The sequence below is a fragment of the Rhinopithecus roxellana genome, chromosome 9 (assembly GCF_007565055.1).
Source record: "Rhinopithecus roxellana isolate Shanxi Qingling chromosome 9, ASM756505v1, whole genome shotgun sequence".
Classification (NCBI taxonomy): domain Eukaryota; kingdom Metazoa; phylum Chordata; class Mammalia; order Primates; family Cercopithecidae; genus Rhinopithecus; species Rhinopithecus roxellana.
Window position 1 is genome coordinate 35462899 of NC_044557.1, and position 22239 is coordinate 35485137.

The following is a 22239-nucleotide window of genomic DNA, read 5'->3' on the forward strand; positions in this document are numbered from 1 at the left end:
TTACCTAGCTGTTGCCAAACTGTCTCTTCTAGCAGAATGCCCTAGTTTTTTTTCAGTTCCAAAGTTACCAAAATCCCAGGAACATTTCACACAAAAGAGAAGCATTTATAGCAAGCATGGGTGTGGCATGTTTTCTCGGTGGGAAGTTGTCATCCTCCACAAGATCTTGCTCACACTCAAACAAACTTGCTTCCCATCACATTCTTGGTCTGTCAGCACTGTGTAAAAGGAAATCTCATCTCCTCTCTGTTGATAGCAGAGCTTATATCAAACAGGGACGTGTTTCTTCTTCATTCATGGACAAGTCTGATTTTCTCTCTGGTGTGTAAAACTGACAATACCCACAAGATACTACTGACTTGGAAGTTTCACTGCAGGTTGCTACCATACCAGCATTTGGTAAACTAGCTCCCTAGGTGAGACAGCATTAGATGACCTCCTTTGAGCCACACTACTTGCCAGTATCCACTGGGGAACAAATTATGATTGCTGCTTCCTTCTTTGAAAACACTCCTGCTGAGTACCTACTGTATGTGAGTCACTGTGCAGGCACTAGAAATATAAAGCAGAAAAAAAAAAAAAAAGCAGATTCTACCCACAGGGAGCTCCTAGTCCAGTGGTGAAGAGGTGTGTATAACCCTCAAGGCCCTGAGAAAATCCCCAATAGTGCTCTGCACAAGCCAGGTTCTGATAGGAGGTGCCAGTGCTTTTCTTCTTCCAGATTCAGAGCTCCAGCAATCCCAGGATGATGGAAAGCCCATTTGCAACCCTCTTCTGTCTCCCTAAGCATTCAACAAACACTTAGTGAGCATCTGTCTTTGCAAAAAGCTTGGAGAGTGATAAAAACAAATCAAATTCACATGTTTAATTTATGGCGTTTAGGAGGTAAATCCTAGTGTGGATTTCACATGGTCAATGATTTGCTTTCCTTGAGTTTGCCCTCTGCAACCAATACCTTTGGTGCTATGACCCTGAAGTCCTCCTAGACCGCTCCATTTATCTGAGTAGTTAGGGCTCTGGATGAAGGAACAAATGGACAAAATAAGCCCCCTCTTGTTCAGGACTTGACTAACATTTCAGAACGGCGGTCATCCATTTTAAACAAACCAAAGCACATCTGACAGATCTCTGAATTTGCATTAAAAAGAGCACATCTACAGCTCCTAACAATCAAAAACGACTATGAACACTGCTTGCTTCAGTGATGCCAACAGACATTTTCTTGTTACGTGTGTGGTGATCTAAGAGAGATGACATTGGACCCAGTTTGACTGGTTAGTGTTTAAATAAAACTTAACAGAACAGGCAACTAAAGGAACTCAGTAAAAGACCAAAAGCAGTGCTCAAAGGGAGTGCCTGGATAACCATGATGTAATTGCAGTTTGACATATATCTGGGTTTTTCATTATTGTTTTTAAAAACTAGATATTATTGCTTTATTATTATGTTGATGATGATTATTGAAAGCACGAGAGCAATGTTTAAATGGTGAGAATGATTCTAAGCCTCTTTTTGTTGCTGTGACTGACAGAACTAAAGTGGTTTGCTCTCACCTTCACAATACCAACTCTGCCATCTTATGGAAAATATCGGAAGTACCTAGAGCATTTCATTCTATTTCAAAGGCACAGGTTGCTGGTAAGAGGGACAGAAAGACAAGAACATTGTACCTTCTATTTCTACTACATGTTTTTAATCTTTAACATTTTTACCAGCAGAAATCATTTAAAAAAACAACAACTCTCAATCTTCAAATAATTCTTAGATTGCTTGCCAACAACGATGTCTCTCGATCTTGACACTGGAATTCAATGTAAAAATCTTCAATGATATTTTGTACTGATATGAATTTCTACTGTCCCATAACACTGTGTAGTGACTTCACTGTATATTAACTTCTTTTCTACAGATGTTTGAGCTACGAGATGAATTAATTGAAAAAGTCAAAGCCTATCAGGAGCTATCCTATATGATGTTGGTAGCTTGTGAAAAAATAAATGTCTTTTTTCTTATACAAACTGATAACAAGACTTGCTTTCACAATTACTTTTTACATTTTTGTGCATATAATACCTGTATATTATAATCATATTTGAAAGTGACCAGAAAGTGTTATTTAATAGAAACTACATACATTTTTTTATGTCTCTCTGGGCCCTTTGATTCTAAGTAAATTTACAGTAAGTTACCAGTAATAGACTATTCTTTTCAACTATGAATAAAAATGTACATTGAAGTACAAGATGACTACTGTTTTCAATACATTTTCCTCGCTGTATTATGTATTTATTGTAGTAAACTTGGAAACCACATGCATTTCGAATGTTCCTGAATTCTTCAGATTTTGGAGGATTACCCCCCTATTTCATACACAAATAAAAGTCTTAAGCTACATGACTATAGGAAACCAGCCCATCCCCTAAAAATTTCTGAGCAATGCTGGAGAGGATTTAAATGTTCTGCAAGTGCACCCAGGAGACGCCACTGCCCACTGCAGACAGCTGCTCTGGGCTTCCCCACCAATGCCCCGACTTCAATTACTTCTCACCCCTGCCGCTCACTCCACACTGCCTCTTCCCAAAACAGGAACTCGGCCTCTCTTTTGATTCAGCAAGCAAAGTTGGAACAAACCTTTGTAACTAACAAATGTTACTAAAGTTTTGTGGTAAATATACTCCAGAAAAGAAAAGCTTAAAGTAGGTCTCAGGTACCAATGGGTCCAGAGACACTCTGAATTCACCTTCAGAGGCTGGTCTCCACCAGACTCTCTCTTCTTGCTCCCCTGCCTCTATCTTGTTGCTCCCAAGGAGATCTGCCCACTTTTGACTTGTTCATTGCCTCTGGGTCAGGTCACCAAAATATCCTCCACCACAGCCCAGCCAGGGAGTAAAATCCCCTTAACATGAGAATACTGTAATCTCCACAAAGATTATTTAAAATAACACTGTATTCTTTACATCATTTGACAGAACATTAAACATCTGACCTGAGTCATCTCACTGGGATTCCATCCCAAGATCAGACTTTCCCAAAAACAATGAATGAATTTGTCTTGAACCAATTGCTAGTACCTCACAGTGCATTCATCACAAAAAAAAAGAAAAAAAAAAAAAAAGGGAGGGTGTTAAATTTTATGGGAACTTTCTGTATTGCTTTTGCAATTTTTCGTAGTTCTGAAACTTTATTTAAAAGGAAGCAGGGAGGCTTGTTTTAGCGACATATTCCAGATTCTACTCTTAGAGATGAAAGCACAACATAAAAATTCATACATTTTTTTCCATTTCCATTTATCAAAGTCAAAATATAGTCTAGTCTCAGAGTATCTACTTATAAGCCAAATTTTAAGAAGAAAAGTTTACATTGCTGATATGACTGCCTTTTCCCTTGGATGAGCATTTGAATTCCTATGCCTCGTTGGACAAATGGAAATCATATCGTGTCCGGAATTGGTGGGTTCTTGGTCTCGCTGACTTCAAGAATGAAGCCGTGGACCCTCACGGTGAGTGTTATTGTTCTTAAAGATGGTGTATCTGGAGTTTGTTCCTTCTGATGTTTGGAGGTGTCCGGAGTTTCTACCTGCTGGTGGGTTCATGGTCTCGCTGACTTCAGGAGTGAAGCTGCAGACCTTCGAGGGTGAGTGTTACAGTTCTTAAAGGCAACATGTCTGGAGTTGTTCGTTCCTCCCGGTGGGTTCGTGGTCTCACTGGCCTCAGGAGTGAAGCTGCAGACCTTCGCGGTTAGTGTTACAGCTCATAAAGGTGACATAGACCCAAAGAGTGAGCAGCAGCAAGATTTATTGCAAAGACCAAAAGAACAAAGCTTCCATAGAGTGGAAGGGGATCCAGCAGATTGTAGCTGCTAGCTCAGGTAGACTGCCTTTATTCCCTTATCTGGCCCCACTCACATCCTGCTGATTGGTCCATTTTACAGAGAGTTGTTTGGTCCATTTTACAGAGAGCTTATTGGTCCGTTTTGACAGAGTGCTGATAGGTGCGTTTACAGTCCTTTAGCTAAGACAGAAAAGTTCTCCAAGTCCCCACCAGATTAGCTATACACAGAGCGCTGATTGGTGCGTTTACAATCCTTTAGCTAGACAGAAAAGTTCTCCAAGTCCCCACCCATCCCAGAAACCCAGCTGATTTCACCTCTCACTGGCCCCCCGGCAGGACTTTGCGGCAGCTTGCCCAGGCAGTCTGGCAGCCCAGAGGGAGCTCGTCCCAGACAATCAAGAGGAAAAGAGGGGAAGCAAGAGAGAGACAGAGACCTGCTATCATGGCCAATGATCCCGTGAAGAGGGAATGGCGGTCCACGCACAGGATTCAGCCTCCAATCAAGCTCAGCAGGCTCCAGCCGGCTGCACCAAGTGTGGGGCTTCCCAAGCCCCCGCTCACCTGGAACAGTCACCAACCGGCGAGTGCCATGCAGCCCCGCCTCCCACCTGCGCCTCTCTCTTCACACTTCCCTGCAAGCAGAGAGAGCCGGCTCTGACCTTGGCCAGCCCCAGAGAGGAGCCCTCATAGCCCAGCAGCAGACCGAAGGGCTGGAGCATGGCCGGAGTGGTGCCAAGAGCAAGCGAGGGCTGCTAGCACGCTGTCACCTCTCAATATTGTATGGCAGATACATTTTATAGCAAAAACTTCACTTAAGCATACCCTAAGAATGACCCTAAGGCTTAAGAAGAATGTGTGTTTGGAGACCTGTGCTAAAGAATCCAGGAGTGGCCAACGCAGAGATTAGTCTCTTATGTATGAGGAACATCTGAGCCCCTAGTCCATCCTGTGGAAGGCAGTCCATGCAGGAGATTGAGGCTCTTTGTTTTGGGTTAAATGAAGGTTGCCAAGTGGAGGTTGCTAGCAGAAGGGTGATAAGTGAAAATGTCATATAAACTGCATGCTTTTTACAAGTGGTTGCAGTCCTCCTCTCCAGCCCACTATCACTGGACTGCCCCATATGTAAGTCCCCTCAATAAACTCTGTGTCTCATTCACTGGCTTCAGGTCTCTAATTCAGCCTCTCAAACATGGTGCCCTGCCTACTGAAGTGAATGACATTAGGCACGACACATATTAGATGTTCCTATAATCTAATCATAGCTATGATTTAAACTACAGACTAGTATATATTATTTTTCTTCTCTTTCATGTTTTGCCTGTGTCAAAATAAGTTAATCATCTCTTTGCTCCTCCTCTGCAATCCCACTACCACTACGTTTATTATGGCACTCTTTATTAGTCTCTTCATGAAGCCCTCCCCCATCCCCCAAAACTCTGCTTTTCAGTATTATATTTCTAAAGTAAGAAATGTGATCCTTGTTTTATCACCCTGCTTAAAATCTTGAAATAGAAGAAAGACTCAGATCCAAATTTCTCATCTTGATATATAAACTCATCCATTATCTGACCCAACATAGATTATCAGCCTTGTCTATTACACACAATGTGTTTCTTTCTTGCTGTTGTCCAAACACTGCCCTTGTTCTTTCATGCTTATATGATTTGGGAGCTCTTCATGTACAATGCTTATATCATCTTGAATGCTAGATATATTTCCATATCTTTTAAGACCTAAGTTCAATTACATCCTATTAAAAGTACACTCAATATATAATTATTGACTGGGTGTGGTAGCTCATGCCTGTAATCCCAGCTCTTTGGGAGGCCGAGGTGGCTGAATCACTTGAGTTCAGGAGTTTAAGATTAGCCTGGCTAACATGACAAAACCCCATCTCTACTAAAAATACAAAAAAAAAAAAAAAATCAGCTGGGTGTGGTGGTGCATACCTGCAATTCTACTTGGGAGGCTGAGGCATGAGAATCACTTGATTCTTGGGAGAATCACAGCTACTTGGGAGGCTGAGACATGAGAATCACTTGAATTCAGGAGGTGGAGTATATTAGGCTGCTTTCACACTGCTAATAAAGATATACCTGAGACTGGGTAATTTATAAAAAATAAGAGGTTTAACAGACTCATGGTTCCACATGACTGAGGAGGCCTCACAATTATGACAGAAGGCAAAGGAGGAGCAAAGTCACGTCTTACATAGCAGCAGGGAATAGAGCATGTCCAGGGGAACTCCCCCTTATAAAACCATCAGATATCATGAGACTTATTCACTATTAGGAGCACAGCACATGAAAGACCTGCCCCCATGATTCAATAACCTCCCACTGGGTCCTTCCTATAACACATGGGAATTATGAGAGCTACAATTCAAGATGAGACTTGGGTGGGTGACACAGCCAAATCATATCATTTTGCCCCTGACCCCTCCCAAATCTCATGTCCTCACATTTCAAAACACAGTCATGCCTTCCCAACAGTCCCCCAAAGTCTTAACTCATTCCAGCATTAATACAAAATCCCAACTCCAAAGTCTCATCTGAGACAACTCAAATCCCTTCCACCTATGAACCTGTAAAAATCAAAAGCAAGTTAGTTACTTTCTAGATCTAATGGGAGTACAGGCATTGGGTAAATACTCCTGTTCAAAATTGGAGAAATTGACAAAAACCAAAGGGCTATAGGCCCTCTGCAAGTCTGGAATCCAATGGGGCAATCATTAAACTTTAAATTTCCAAAATGGTCTCCTTTGACTAACCATGTCTCACGTCCAGGTCATATTGATGCAAGAAGTGGGCTCCCACAGCCTTGGGCAGCTCCACTTCTGTGGCTTTGCAGGGTACAACCTCCGTCCTGGCTGCTTTCATAGGCTGGCGATGAGTGTCTGTGGCTTTTCCAGATGCATCGTGCTATCTGTCAGTGGGTCTACCATTCTGGGGTCTGGAGGATAGTGGTCCTCTTCTCGCAGATCCACTAGGCAGTGCCTCAGTGGGGACCCTGTGTGGGGGTTCCAACCCCACATTTTTCTTCTCCTCTGCCCTAGCAGAGAGTCTCCATGAGGGCTCCGCCCCTGCAGCACACTTCTGCCTGGACATCCAGGTGTTTCCATACCTGGACATCCAGGTGTTTCAGAGGATCTCTGAAAGCTAGACGGAGGTTCCCAAACCTCAGTTCTTGACTTCTATGCACCCACAGGCTCAATACCATGTGGAAGCTGCCAAGGCTTGGGACTTGCACCCTCTGAAGCCACAGCCTGAGGTTTACCTTGGCCCCTTTTAGCCAAGGCTGGAGCTGCTGGTAGGCAAGGTGCCAAGTCCCTTGGCTGCACACAGCAGAGAGTCCTGGGGCCCACCCCAGGAAACCATTTGTTCCTCCTAGGCCTCTGGGCCTGTGATGGCAGGGGCTGCTATGAAGATCTCTGACATGCCCTGGAGGCATCTTCCTCATTGTCTTGGTGATTAACATTTCAGCTCCTCGGTACTTATGCAAATTTCTGCAGACAGCTTCGATTTCTTCCCAGAAAATGGAGTTTTCTTTTCTATCACATCGTTGGGAAGCAAATTTTCCAAACTTTTATGCTTTGCTTCCTCTTGAATGCTTCATCGCTTAGAAATTTCTTCCCCTAGATTCGCTAAATCATCTCTTTCAAGTTCAATGTTCCACAGATCTCTAGAGCAGGGGCAAAATGCCACCAGTCTCTTTACTGGAGTAAAAAATGACCTTTATTCCAGTTCCCAACAAGTTCCTCATCTCCATCTGAGACCGCTTCAGCCTGGATTTTATCATCCATAGCACTATCAGCATTTTGGTCAAAGACATTCAACAAATCTCTAGGAAGTTCCAAACTTTCCCACATCTTCCTTTCTTCTTCTGAGCCTTCCAAACTGTTCCAACCTCTGCCTCTTACCCAGTTCCAAAGTCACTTCCACATTTTTGGGTATCTTTACAGCAGTGCCCCACTACCTGGTACCAATTTACTGTTTTAGTCTGTTCTCACTCTACTAACAAAGACATACCTGAGAGTGGGTAATTTATGAAGAATACCAGGCTTAATGGACTCACAATTCCATATGGCTGGGGAGACATCATAATCATGGCAGAAGGCAAAGGAGGAGCAAAGTCATGTCTTACATGGTGGCAGGGAAGAGAGCTTGTGTAGGGGAACTACCCCTTACAAAACCATCAGATCTCATGAGACTTATTCACTATCACAAGATCAGCACACAAAAGACCCACTCCCATGATTCTATAACCTCCTACCAGGTCTCTCCCAAAACATGTGGAAATTATGGAAGCTACAATCTAAGATGAGATTTGAGTGGGGACACAGCCAAGCCATATCACAGAGCTTGCAATGAGCTGAGATCATGCCACTGCACTCCAACAGAGGGAGATTCTGTCTCAAAAAAAAATATTTTTTAATAAAAAGAAAAATATATACATATATAATTATTGAACATTTATTGTGTGGAAGATGTTGGTTCTACTCAACAGAATTGGTCTTTCTACACCCTAAGAAATTTAGTATTACTTCCATTATTAGACATTGAACCCTAAATACACCTATGACATCATGAATTCTCTGAGTGCTTTGTAAATAGGAATCAAATTAGCTTTTCTGGCAATCACATTACCTTGTTCATTCTCATCAAATCTTTCTAACCTGGAACCATAAGGTTATCATTCCCCCCAATACACACAAAGGTAACTGTTAAGTAAAAATTCCCCATTTGTGTCTGCTCAATGAATGTTTAGACTTGATTTCAGGCACTTATATTGACTTTTATTAAACTTAATTTTGTTTGATTCAGCAAGTCATTTCAATTGGATAAGATCAATTTAAATGTTAATATTTTAAAAATCAACTTATTTGTTATTCTCAGATTCATTTGATCTGCAAGTATGCAAACATCTTTTTATCCAGATGCTGCAAATCACTAAATAGAGCAAGAGTTAGTAAGATATTATCACCAAATTGTCACATCAGTCAGGCCTCATGTGCTTCCTAAGAACTGAGGTGATGCATTACTTTAGATAGAGTATCATTCTAAACCCCAGATTCAACATCTTCCTAATCTTTCTAGTGCAGTCTAATATATAAATTTTATGAAAAACATAGGTTTTTTTTAACCTGCAGTGCTATTTGAGAATGTATATTAATTCCTAAAGATTGGCATTGGTTTTCATAAAATGTTATAAACTATTATCTTAGCATCTTACCAGGAATTTCCACTAAATTCACCAATTTATGATTTGCGAAATCTAATTGCTTTTACTTTTTGAAAATTTTCATGTGAATTTCCCATTTTCAGTGTTGTAGCACCTCTCTCTTCCTCTAAGATACTACAAACTCACCAAAAGCCACGATTTTATTGTACCAGCAGTTTTATTTATTCAATCCTTCAACAAGTAGTTATTGAACTTCTATAATGTGCCAGGCTCTGGGCTTGGCACTGGAGCTCACCTTATGCCAAACAGATACAATCGATCCATTCAAAGTGTCCTAATTACACATTGAGGGACCAACTATATCTTTTCTCACTGTAAACTTGGAGCAAAAGTAAATTCATTAAAATAACTTTACATTATAGTGCCACAAAAAAATGAACAGAACCAGAAAGCATTTTTTATAAAAATTAACAGAACAGTGTCATAGAGGGGAAAAGGATGTGAGATCATGGTGCCCTACCTTCAATAGGGTGGCCAGAAAACACCTCTCTGAAGAAGCAGCATCTGAGCTGAGACTTGAAGAACAAGGAGTCAGTGATGCAGAGAACCTTAGGAGATGGCTTCCAATCTGAGAAAACAGTAAGCGCAAAGGCCACAAGATGGGAAAGAGGTGAACAATGTTCAGGGAACTGAGAGGAGCCCTCTGTGGTTGAGCCCAGTAAGTTGAGGAGAGAGGCTTGAGACTGGACAGGTGGGAGGTAGGAGGTAGCTGCATTATTCAGAGCCTTGTAGGTCAAAGCAAGAAGTTGAGGTTTTGTTCACTAGGAAACCATGAGAGGGTGTTAGGTGTTAATAGCAGTGGGTAAGCCTAATCATCTCAATACCACCTCTTTGGTATAAAATACTAGCAAATACTAGGAACTGCATGCATCTTTAAAGACCAGAATTGTTGGCAAAGAATAAGGGTACTGCACTCTTCCTCTGTTTGAGCAGAAATTAAATTTAATGTCATTCCTCCCAGCTTTTGCCATCTTAATCCTTTGAGAATACAAAGATACCAATGTAGAGCAAAATATGTGCTTGTTCAGCTCACTGACACATAATAACCTGACATTAGTCAATATGTTGGAAAAGGAAATTTAATCACAAAAGACATTTTTGCTTCCAGATTACGTAGAAATGACTTCATTAAGTTTGCTTTCAGAGTGTGTTTCTGAAAAGCTGATGTCTCTTTAAATGATTACATTAAAGAGCTCTAATGAAGACTTACATGAGCTGAAATATCAGCACTAATGGTGCTTGATTCTGTCTTAGTCATTTTGGTGATGAAAAATAAAAGAAGACTGGATATCTCCAGTTAATGCAATCCTTTTAGAGCTCTTTAATTGAACGTGTCTTTAAGGGACAAAGTGTCCTGGGGAATAAAAAACAGCTCAAGCAATTTCCTTGAGTTGCAGGCATTGGTACAGTGCAAATATGTTCAGAAAAAAGAGGGGTCAGTAGCCGGAGTCGAGGTGTCACTGAGACCCCTGGGCCCATACCCAGCATTGTTCCCCTCACCACTCCCCTTTATTCTCTTTTCTTCTTCTTCTTTTTTTTTCTTTTTTCTTTTAGACAGAGTCTCGCTTTGTCATCCAGGCTGCAGGGCAGTGGCACGACCTCAGCACTCTACAACCTACATTTCCCGGGTTTAAGGGACCCTCCTACCTCCTGAGTAGCTGGGATTACAGGCATGCGCCACCATATTCAGTTAATTTTTGTATTTGTAGAGAGGGGCTTTTACCATGTTGACCAGACTGGTCTCAAACTCCTGACCTCAAGTGATCCACCCACCTCAGGATCCCAAAGTTCTGGGATTATAGGCATGAGCCACCGCTCCCAGCCACTTCTCTTTTCTTCTTTATCTTTCCTTCCTGTATCTCTGATCTCTCTGTATTTGTTATACTTGGGGATGCCCCTCTCTCTGTTACTTTAGTGCCAGTTCTACTATTCATTTACTCCGTATTTTTGGATCAGTGAAACTTCCCAGAGCCTGAGTTCTCTTGCTTTTGTATAAAGAGAGACTGACACCTGTCTCATTGGGTTGCTGTGGAAAACAGACAACACAGGACATGACATATTGATAAGTCCCCTCCAAATGTTAGTGTTCCCTCACCCTCATCCATCCCACCCTTTCAACTTTCCTTTTTCTCCCCTTCCCCTGCCCATGCCATAGGTCAAGTTTTTCATGTAGCCGTGATTCACTCTACCTGTGGCCCATGGGTTCCAAGGGCTGGAGGCCACCGGTATAGAGTTTATACACTCAAAAGTATATTCTAGCATGCAAATTCTGCTAGTTAAAGGCAGAATTTTTTTTTTAGTTGGGGAAAGCTGCATAACAAAGTTGAATCCTATGCTTGCCTTCATGCTTAAGAGCAATCTGTCAGCAGAGGCCAGTCCTAAAGGAAAACTAACATCCGGTTAATGAGGGCATAAAACTCAAGCTTTCTTGAGTAGCTCTCCTCCAAGCAGATTCAGGGACCCAGTCTCATTGTGTGCTCTGGTTTTGTGAAAACCTAGGACCCTGAAGGTTTTGTTTTGTTTTGTTTGCCTCCAGGTACAGAAGAAAAAAGACTGAAAATAGGAGTGATTGCATGGGGAATTTTTTAGAGGCCAGGCCTAGAAGTGGTTCACATTACCTCTTTCTGCCCACATTCCTCAGGCCAGAACATAATCATAGTATCCCACCAGACAGCAATGAAAGCAGAAAAACAGGATCTAGCTCTGGCCCAAAAAGAAAAGGAAATAGAATATACTGAACACATAGCAAACTCTACCACACAACCTTTTATTACAAATAGTTTCGTTTAGTATTTTTTTCATTGTAATGTGTATTTGATGTATTAGGATTTTACCAACATTTAAGAAAATTGGAAAATTAGGACAAAAAGAAAATGTACTCAAACTTTAGCTTTCCATAGAATAATAGTGACTGTCTTAATCTTCATCCTCTGTGCATGTTACAAAAATAATATGTCAACTAGGAGAGTAAATAATGCCACCACAACATTATTATCTAGGGGCACCATATGGCCCCCTTTCTCCTGGCACTAGAGAAATGTCTCACATGTCCTGTCTCTCTTTTTCAGCCTTCCGTGGCCCCTTTGTCTCTCCAGTCTTTTTGCTAACAAATCACTCTTGTCCTCGGCCTCTGGTATTTGTTCTGGTTGGGCCTGATGTTGGGGTTGGGAGGATGCAAATGACAAAAATACTATGCCAAAAGAGTCCTGGTAATTATCTCTTCTTTGAGTTGTATTACCTAAGGCAGCCTATGTTACTTTGTGACTTAGAGAAATGAAAAAGAATGAGGCAGATAAACTACCTTTTCTCATTGAGATAATTTCTGCCTTGTAAAAGCAAGTTGAGAGCAAGGAAGAAAAACACAAATGAAAGAATCACGTCCCATAGCTTATAAACCATCTTATCTAACTTCAGATCACTGGTTTAATGCCCTTACATTATTCCAGAGCCTTTTATAAGCTCTTTAAATGCATTAATTACTTTGAGAAGACTTTAAATTGGAGTATTAGTAGTATAGATTTGTCACTATGTGTTAACATTAAAGATGCACATACCCTTTGACCCAGAAATTTTTAGAAAGTTGTCCTGCAGATATACCCACATATGTGTAAAAAAGTCATTCACTGCTTTCATCGAAGCATTTTGGTAGTAAGAAAATGTTAGAAACAACCCCAATGCCTACCAGTGGAAAACTGCTTACATTAATTATGGTACTGCCATACAATGGGTCATTATGCAGCTATCAGAAAAGAATGAAGGAATCTGTGTGCTGGAGTATTTCCAAGATAGGGTAAGGGGAAAAGTCACATGCAGAAGTAGGTGCAGTATGCCACCATGTTCGTGAAAAGTGGGGAAGGGATTGTATGATGATTTGTCTAAGTGTAGAATGTCCCAGGAAGGATGTAAAAGAAATCAGTTGCACTGGTCATCTCTGGGAAAAAGGATTGAGTGGCTGGGCACCATAGATCAAGGAAGGAGACGTTTTAGGCTTTCCTCATAAAACCTATTTGGAAAATTCAAGTTCATTCATTCATTCATTCATTAAATATTATGGTCTTTAACCAGCAGTGTCAAAGGCTACTGAGAGCAGAGTTTCAGCTCCTCATTTGAACTGGAACATTCCAGGGAAGGAGCATCTCCTTGAAGGGAATTTGACTAAGGCATTAACTGAGAGAAGAGAAATGTAACCTACATTTCCTCCATCTCCATCTGGAAAGTCCTTTCAGGTGTCATCTTAGGAAAATCTAGGTTTATCCTTTACAAGGAAGGTAGCATTTTATTTCACGGAAAATCAGACTCTGTTTTCTTATAGTTGTTTCAGCTTGACTCAAGCTCAGCAAAGTAAATAGCAAAAATAGGTGAACCGTAAAATTAAACCTACATCATTGGGGTGTTAACTAAGGCCATTAAATTTGTCATTTGGGATCTAAATATTGGAGTAGGACTTTGATGATACTGTGAAATTATACCTAAAGTAGACTAATCCAGAATAATAATATAGTAAACAGCATGACTGAAAAATTTGAAAAACTACTTAAGCTTTCCAATTGGCATTTACATTTGCACATTCCCATCCTTAATGACATCAAATGAAATAGCTCTACAGATGCTTAATGCACCAGGGCTCAGTGAATCTGGAGGAAAAGCAGATGGCTTATGTATATCTGAGAGCATTTTAATATTAAGCAAATAAACCACAATTAGATGGGCGTGGCAGAGGCATATCCTGTTGCATGCTTAACGGTGAGAAATGGATATTTCAGATGTCTGTCCTCTGTACTTTACAAGAGTTTATTCAAAATGGCTGCAGGATAAGGACTGGGGAATTAAGCAAGGCTAAGAAGCAAGACAGTAGAGGAATGAGAATCTTCACTGTGGTATAGATGAATGCTACAGTAGAGGCTGCTCAGCTGGTGCCTGAGAGGGAACGGAGGACCTTTGTTCACACTGTTCTGTGTCTGTTATGCTGAGCTGTGACTATGGTTGTTGCCGAACTAAAAACAAAGAAAAGCTAAACTGACCTATATCAGAAATGTCATAGAGATGTGTGGTTGAAGGAAGATGGAGGAAATGGGAAACACAAGGCGGAAGAACGAAAGGTAGGTTGGGAGTTTAGAGAGGTAGGAAGAAAAAAAGGCTAGCGTGACATAAGAAACTTCAAGAGTGGACAATCAATTCAGAATTTATATGCATATCAAAACATCAAGTTGTTCACCGTAGATACGTAAAATTTCTATTCAATTATAGTTCCATAAAGCCAAAAATATTTAAAATATTAGAATAATTATAATAGTATTCAAAAGAGTGGTACCAAATCAGCAGCATCAACATCACCTGGGAGCTTGTTAGAAATGCAAATTCTCAAGCCTCACCTCAGACTGAATCAGAAACTCTTGGATGGGCCCAACAGTCTGTGAACAAGCTCTGCAGGTGATTCTCATGCACTCTCAAGACAGAACCACTGGTCCACACCTTCTAGTTAACATGATAACCAGGTTGACCTATGCTATAAATATTTCCATTGAACACAAAAGTGATGTAAAATTGCTAGAAACTGTCTGTATTGGTCTTTTTTCACACTGCTAAAAAGATTCTACCAGAAACTGGGTAATTCATAAAGGAAAGAGGTTTCATTAACTCATAGTTCTGCATCACTGGGGAGGCCTCAGAAAACTTACAATCATGACAGAAGGCGAAAGAGAATCAAAGCACGCCTTACATGGTGGCAGGAGAGACACAGAGTGTGCAGGGGAAAGCTGCCACTTTTAAAACCATCAGATCTCATGAGAGCTCCCTCACTATCATGAGAACAGCATGGCCGAAACCACCCCCATTATCCAATCACCTCCCATCAGGTCCCTCCCTTGACACTTGGGGATTACAATTCAAGATGAGATTTAGGTAGGAACACAGCCAAACCATATCATTCTGCCCTGGCCCCTCCAAAATCTCTGTCCTTTTTACATTTCAAAACCAATCATGTCTTCCCAACAGTCCCCCAAAGTCTTAATTCATTCCAGCATTAACACAAAAGTCCAAGTCCAAAGTCTCACCTGAGACAAGGTAAGTCCCTCCCACCTATGAGCCTGTAAAATCAAAAGCAAGTTAGTTATTTCCAAGATACAATGGGGGTACAAGTATTGGGTAAATGTTCCTATTCCAAATGGGAGAAATTGGCCAAAACAAAGAGGTCACAGGCACCATGCTAGTCCAAAACGTGATGGGGCAGTCATCTAATCTTAAAGGTCCAAAATGATCTCCTTTGACTCCATGTCTCACATCCAGGGCATGCTGATGCAAGGGGTGAGCTCCCATGGCCTTGGGCAGCTCCTCCTCTGTAGCTCTGCAGGGTACAGCCTCTGCTGCTGCGTTCACAGGCTGGTGTGGAGTGCCTGCAGCTTTTCCAGGCACACGGTGCAAGCTGTCGGTGGATCTACCATTCTGGGGTCTGGAAGATGGTGGCCCTCTTCTCACAGTTCCACTAGGTAGTGCCCCAGTGGGGACTCTGTCGGGGGTTCCAGCGCCACATTTCCTTCCCATACTGCCTTAGCAGAGGTTCTCCCTGAGGCTTTCTTATGAAGACCAGCTTGGGAGGCAATAAAATTATTTACTGAAAGAAATATTAAGAAAAAAATTCTGCCCCCTACCCCACCGAGCTTTGGAAAAAAAGTTGCTTCTGGCACATTTCTAGAAACTAAGCTCCAAATAAAATTTGTAAATTGTAGATGGAAAGTGATAATAAGGACAGGCAGGTGATAATGGGAGTGTATTTGGATTAACTTCTGAAAAAACAAAAAACTAGAAATTTTGGGGGGGATTTTAAAACCATGGCAGTGAATAAGAATGAAGAGGTGAACAGAAAAAAAAATTTGGGGGTTTTGTTTTAATTAAAAAGCAAAAAGGTCAATAATACACAAGACACCTAAATAAAAGTGATAAAGAGAAACAAATTAAGAGGATTTGGAACTCATGATTCACTTGAGGGTCACCTTGGTAGTAGTGAGGAGTAATGGAGTGAGAAGAGCCTGGGTTTTCAGAGTCAGTGTTCAGATCCACTAGCTGTAAATTATATCATTCTAGATAATTCACTTAACGTTAGGGATTGACATGCTTTCATTTGTTCTTACTTTGCTCTATATTGGGAGAAGTAAAGTGTTTAATTAGGGCTATTATTAGTTTCCAATTTACCAAGTAAATGAGCTCTTTTCTTAAAAAAATAAATTAAAAAGAGGAAGAGGAGGAACAATGTCTGGTGAGTGTGTTACGAAATCTTAGCGTATTTTTGACAATGCAATAGCCCCCTCCTCCAGAATCTCACAAAAATGAAAACTTCAACTAAAGACTTGTATTACTCCTTAGGGATTTTTGGAGTCAGATTTATGGGTTTTTCTGTGTATGGTACTGGGTTGACATGAGGTTTGAGTTGGAAGCAAGAAAGCCTCATGTTATTTGGGTTGAATTAAAATTGAGACTATGAGCCCAGTACATTTTTTCCAGTATATTTCATGTTTAGGGCCATTACCATCAGCATTCATTTGCTGTTTGTAGTCAGAGGCTTTATACCCCCTTGTGTCTCCAAGTTCTTGTCATCTATTTTATGAAAGAGGCCATATGGACACTGTCGTCTATAATGGTGTCAAATATTAGTTAGAGGGTTAAGTTGTAAAATGAGTGCATAAAGCAAAAGCTAAGTGTAATCAAAATTTCCATTTGATATGCTGTAATTCACCCCTCAAGTGCAGAATCCACAAACCTGATTGTCCACTCACATTCAGCCAGGTAAGGAGTTTCTCTGGCATTGAATGCAGAGTTCTTCATCACAGGCAGTGATGGGGGACAAAATAAAGTCCCAGTCTTCATGTAAATTACGTTCTAGGTAAGGTGGCAGAAAATAATTACATGAGCAAGTAAATAAAACTACTTCAGATAGTTTTATGTGCAGTGGAGACAAAGCAGAGGAAGGGAGCCATAGGGCCAAGATAAGAGTTGTTGCAGGAGGGTGGTCAGGAAAGGCCTCATTGGGAAAGTGACGTTTAAGTAAAGACTGGAAGGAAGCCAGGACGTGGGCATGGAGTGAGGAAGGGCAAGGTGGCCGGAGATGAACTGAAAGTGGCAGCAGGGGCCAGATCACTGAAGCCTCAGAGGCCAAGGCATGCAGTCCACTGTGACTGTGAGTGAGTTAGGAATCTGTTCGAGAGTTTGGCACAGAGGAGTAACATGATGGGACCCGGGTTTTTGAAGGATCTCTCTGATTCCTTTATTGAGAAGAGATTATTGGGGAGCAATCACAGGAACAGGCAACAGGCAACAGATCACAGACTCACTCTGCACGTGGCTGCGGCCCCAGACAGGTGTTTTTGTTTGTTTGTTTGTTTGTTTGTTTGTTTGTTTGTTTGTTTTCATCTGCCAAAGAAATGGCCACCTAACCTGTTGAGGGTGACGCAGCTGCCCAGGGAATGCAGGGAGAAAAGAAGAAAGGAAAGAAAATCAAGCAACAGGTGAGTAGACTGTGGCAATACTCCCGGTGAGAGTTTGTGGTGGCTTCCGCAACATCTGTGGTGGCAAGAGTGTGTAGAAGTGACTGGATTCTGTGGTCACCAGAATCCCATGGTCACCAGTCAAATGAGTTAGTTGACAGAGGTCTGTTATGGTGTAACTATCCCTCAAAATTCAGGTGTTAAAACCTAATCACCCATGTGACTGTATTAAAGGGTGGGGCCTTTAGGAAGTGATTACATCATTAGAGTAAAGCCCTGGTGAACGGGATCAAGGCCTTTATCGAAGAGGCTTCACCCAGTCCTTTTTTGCCCTTGTGTGATGCAGTAATAAGGCCCTCACCAGACACTGAACCTGCCAGGACTCTCATCTTGGACTTTCCAGCCTCCAGAACTATGAGAAATAAATTTCTTTATAAATCACCCAGTCTATGTGGTATTTTGTTATAGCATGTAGAACAGACTAAGACCAGATCTTCACGGTGGAAAAATTAAGCTGTCACCCCTGGAAATACTGATCAGTCTTCCCACCATTCAAAGTGGGAAATCATACCTTAGGTCCTCTCTGATGTGATACAGGATGCTATACTCATCCAGCACTAATGCATAGTATTTCTGCCAAAGAATCAAACCTGCTTCCAATCCAACATGGAGAGCTAACTTCCGGTTTACAGGAAATGTAGTTAGCAGAGGAAAAGTAAAATGACACTATGAGAGAGCAAACAAAATCAGACTCGGGAAGCCTTCCAGAAGAAAACTGCTGTAATTTCTCCAACAAGGTGGTAGAATTTTTAAAAAATAAAAATGGAAGAATGAAGAGGGTTCAGGAAGGTTTTCTGCCTGTGACCCTGTTTGCACTCAGTTTTGATAGCACCTTCTGGAGTCCACTTTCCCTGACTTCCTCTCCCACCCAGCAGCCACTCCCTGAACCTTATCTCTCTTTGCCTCAGGACTTCTGTTCAGTTCAGTGTGGTTTCTATGATTCTCCCCAGTTGCACACAGTTTTATGTACTCACTTGCAACTTGGGACCATGTGAGGACTTCTATTCACCAGTTGTTCTCATATCCATGTACTTGGGTTCCAGTCAGGGTGGCTCTTCTATGTTTGGGAATATGTGTGGGTTTGTTTCATTGGTTTTAGTGATATTCCAATTTTACAACTTGTAGGGCTTGTTAGGTTTGTGTTTCATTTTTCTTTCTCTCTCTCTCTCTTTTTTTTTTTTTTTTTTTTTTTTTTTTGCAGCAGGGAGTCTCACTGTGTTGCTAGGCTGGAATGCAGTGGTGCGATCTTGGCTCACTGAAACCTCCACCTCCTGGGTTCAAGTGATTCTTGTGCCTCAGCCTCCAAGTAGCTGGGATTACAGGCACTTACCACCACATCCAGCTAATTTTTGTATTTTTAGTAGAGACGGGGTTTTACCATGTTGGACAGGCTGGTCTCGAACTCCTGACCTCAAGTGATCCATCTGCCTCAGCCTCCCAAATTGCTGGGATTACAGGCATGAGTCACCACGCTTGGCTGCTTTTCATTGTTCTATCACTTGCACTATACAACTGCTGATCCCTCACCAGTCCTATTGCTGGTAGGGGTTTGCCTGATATGCCTGAATTCTGTGATTTGAGAAGATTTTCTGTCATCCAGTTTTCTTGAGGATGATTTTCATGCATATTTTGTCCTTTAACTATGCTGGTTGATCCATTTGGCTTTCAGTAATAACTTGAAAGATGTTTTAAAAACTACCTGCATTATACCCCACCACCTTAAACTGGATGAAATTTCCTGCTTGATAAACCAACTAAGACTAAATCTAGCGGTTAGTGAGATCAGAAGAGAATAAAAAGAGTATGTCTTCCATTCTAACAGTGTGAGGTGATACCTCATTGTGATTTTAATTTGCATTTCCCTAATAATTAGTGATTTTGAGCTGTTTTTCATGAACCTGTTGTCCTTTTTTATGTTTTGAGAAATGTCTGTGCAGATCCTTTGCTCATTTTTAAATTGGGTTATTGATTTTCTTATTGACTTGTTTTGGGTCCTTATATATTTTGAATATTAATCCCTTATCTGATGTAAGGTGTGTTCATCTGTTTTGCATTGTTATAAAGGAATACTCAAGCCTGGGTACTTTATGAAGAAAACGCAGTCGATTATTTGACTCGTGATTCCGCAGGCTGTACAAGCAGCATCGAGCCGGCACCTGCTCAGCTTTGGAAAGGACTCAGGAAGCTTTTACTCACAATGGAAGGCAAAGCGGGAGCAGGCACGTCACATAGCAAGAGTGGAAGCAAGAGAGACACCATGCTGTTTTAAACAATCAGCTCCCATGTGAACTAATAGAGTGAGAACTCACTTATTTCTGTAGCGAGGGCATCAAGCCATTTACAAGGGATCCATCCTCATGACACAAACACCGCTATCCCCCACCTCCAACACTGGGGATGACATTTCAACATGAGATTTGGAAGGGACAAATATCCAAACGATATCGTATGGTTTGCAGATATTTTCTTCCGCTCCTTGAGTTACTTTTTCATTTTGTTAATTGTTTCCTTTGCTGTGCTGAAGCTTTTTAGTTTAATGAAATCCCATTTGTCTATTTTTGCTTTTGTTGCCTGTGCTTCTGGGATCCTATCTAAATTATTATTGCCCGGAGCATTGTTGTGAAGCTTCCCCCTATATATTCTTTTAGCAGTTTTACAGTTTCAGGTCTACTATTTAAGTCTTCAATCAATTTTGAGATTTTTTTTAAAATACGATATGAGATAGATATCCAATTTTATTCTTCTGAATGTGGATATCTGATTTTCCCAGCACCATTTTTTGAAGAGACTGCCCTTTCCCCATTGTATGTTCTTGGCACCTTTGTCAAAAATCAATTGACTGTAAATGTGTGAGTTTATTGTGGTGTTGGTAAGAATGTAGAGAAATGGGACCCCTTTGCACTGCTGGTAGGACCCCACATTGGTACAGCCATAATGGAAAATAGTATGGAGGTGCCTCAAAAGACTAAAAATAGAACCACCATATAATCCAGCAATTCTGCTTCTTGATATGTAGTCAAAAGAATTGAAATACGTATGTTGAAAAGATAGCTGCACTCTCATGTTTACTGCAGCATTATTCACAATAGCCATGATATGGACTCAAACTAAATGTTCGTCAATGAATGAATGGATACAGAAAATATGGTATACATACACAATGGAATACTATTCAGCCTCTAACACGAAGGAAATTCTGTCATTTATGACAACATGAATGAAGCTGAAGGACACGATGCTAAACAAAGTAAGCGAGGCACACAAAGACAAATACTGCATGGTCTCACTTATACATTGAATCCGAAAGAAATCAAATTCATAAAAGTAGAGAATAGAATGGTGGTTACCAGAGGTGGGCAGGGAAAGCAACTGGTCAAAAGGAGCAAAATTTCAATTAGGCAGGATAAATAAGTTTTTCGTTGTTGTTTCTTGGTTTTTTGATTTGTTTGTTTGTTTGTTTATTTATTTATTGGGGTTTCACCATGTTGCCTAGACAGGTTTCGAACAGGAGTTCGAAACTCAAGATATCCGCCTGACTTGGCCTCCCAAAGTGCTAGCATTACAGGGGTGAGGGATAAGTTTTTGAGATCGATGGCACAGCAGGGTGACTATAGCCAATAATAGTGTATGATATATTTCAAAATAGCTATGAGAGTAAATTTCAGACGTCTCACTATAAAAAATGACAAGCAAATGAGATGATGGATGTTACTTAACTGAATTTAGTCATTCCATATTGTATACATATATCAAAAGATCACATTGTACTCCATAAATGTATACAATTATAATTTTACAATTAAAAACAATATTAATAAGAAAAATATTTTAAGGAGCATGTCTTCCTAGTGCCAAAGTGTTTCCAGAAGCAAAGAGGGACAACCATACCAAATAACAGATGAAGTTACATGAGGACTTGGGACATTGGATTCAGCCACCTGGAGGTCATTGGTAACCTTGACAAGAGTAATTTCTATGGAGCACAGGGGTGAAAACACCAAAGTCCTGTGGAATAGATTTGAGAGAAGATAGAAGGGGAGAAATGAGAGTCATCAAGTATAGATGACTCTTTCGAGAAGGTTTATTGTAAAAGTATACAGCAAATTAACGAGATAATGAGAGAATGTGCAGAGTCAACAGAAGACTTTTAAAGGTAGGAGGTACTATAGTGTGTAAGTGTGATTACTGGAATGAGTCTAGAGAGACGTAAATATTAATGATGTAGGAGGAGGGGGCCATTTGCTTGTGTGATGCCCCTGGGTAGTAGAAAATGGAAAGGATCTGGTGCACAGTAGAGGAGGTGGTCTCAGCTGACAATACGTGATTGGCCAGAGCTTCAGGTAGGGAAGGGAGAGGATATGTGTACAGATGATGGTGGGGGAGGACTGAACAGTGGGGCTTGTTGGGGGTTCTCTTCTAATCCTTTTCAATATTTCTGAGCTAACAGAAGGAAGTTCATCAGCTTACAGTGAAGAGAGAGGAAAGGTGTTGGAGATTTGACAGAAAGGGTGAGAAGCAGTTACTGGGGAGAATGAAGAAGGAAACAGACTAGGAAAGTGTATTCAGATGGTGCAGCAGCACTGAGGTCCTGCTTATGGTAGTGACAAAACCAGTTCAGTTCTCTTCAGATG

General features: G+C 41.0%; 1 protein-coding gene across 1 annotated transcript in view; it reads left to right on the forward strand.

The window, feature by feature from the left end:
* Positions 1–20162, forward strand: part of NKAIN3 (sodium/potassium transporting ATPase interacting 3) — a 751074-nt gene extending 730912 nt beyond the window's left edge. The window contains exons 6-7 of the mRNA XM_010360366.2: positions 8726–9650; positions 19738–20162. Coding sequence (XP_010358668.1) covers positions 8726–8787 — 62 coding nt within the window. The 3' untranslated portion in view covers positions 8788–9650; positions 19738–20162. The remainder of the gene's footprint in view (positions 1–8725; positions 9651–19737) is intronic.
* Positions 20163–22239: the final 2077 nt, after the last annotated feature.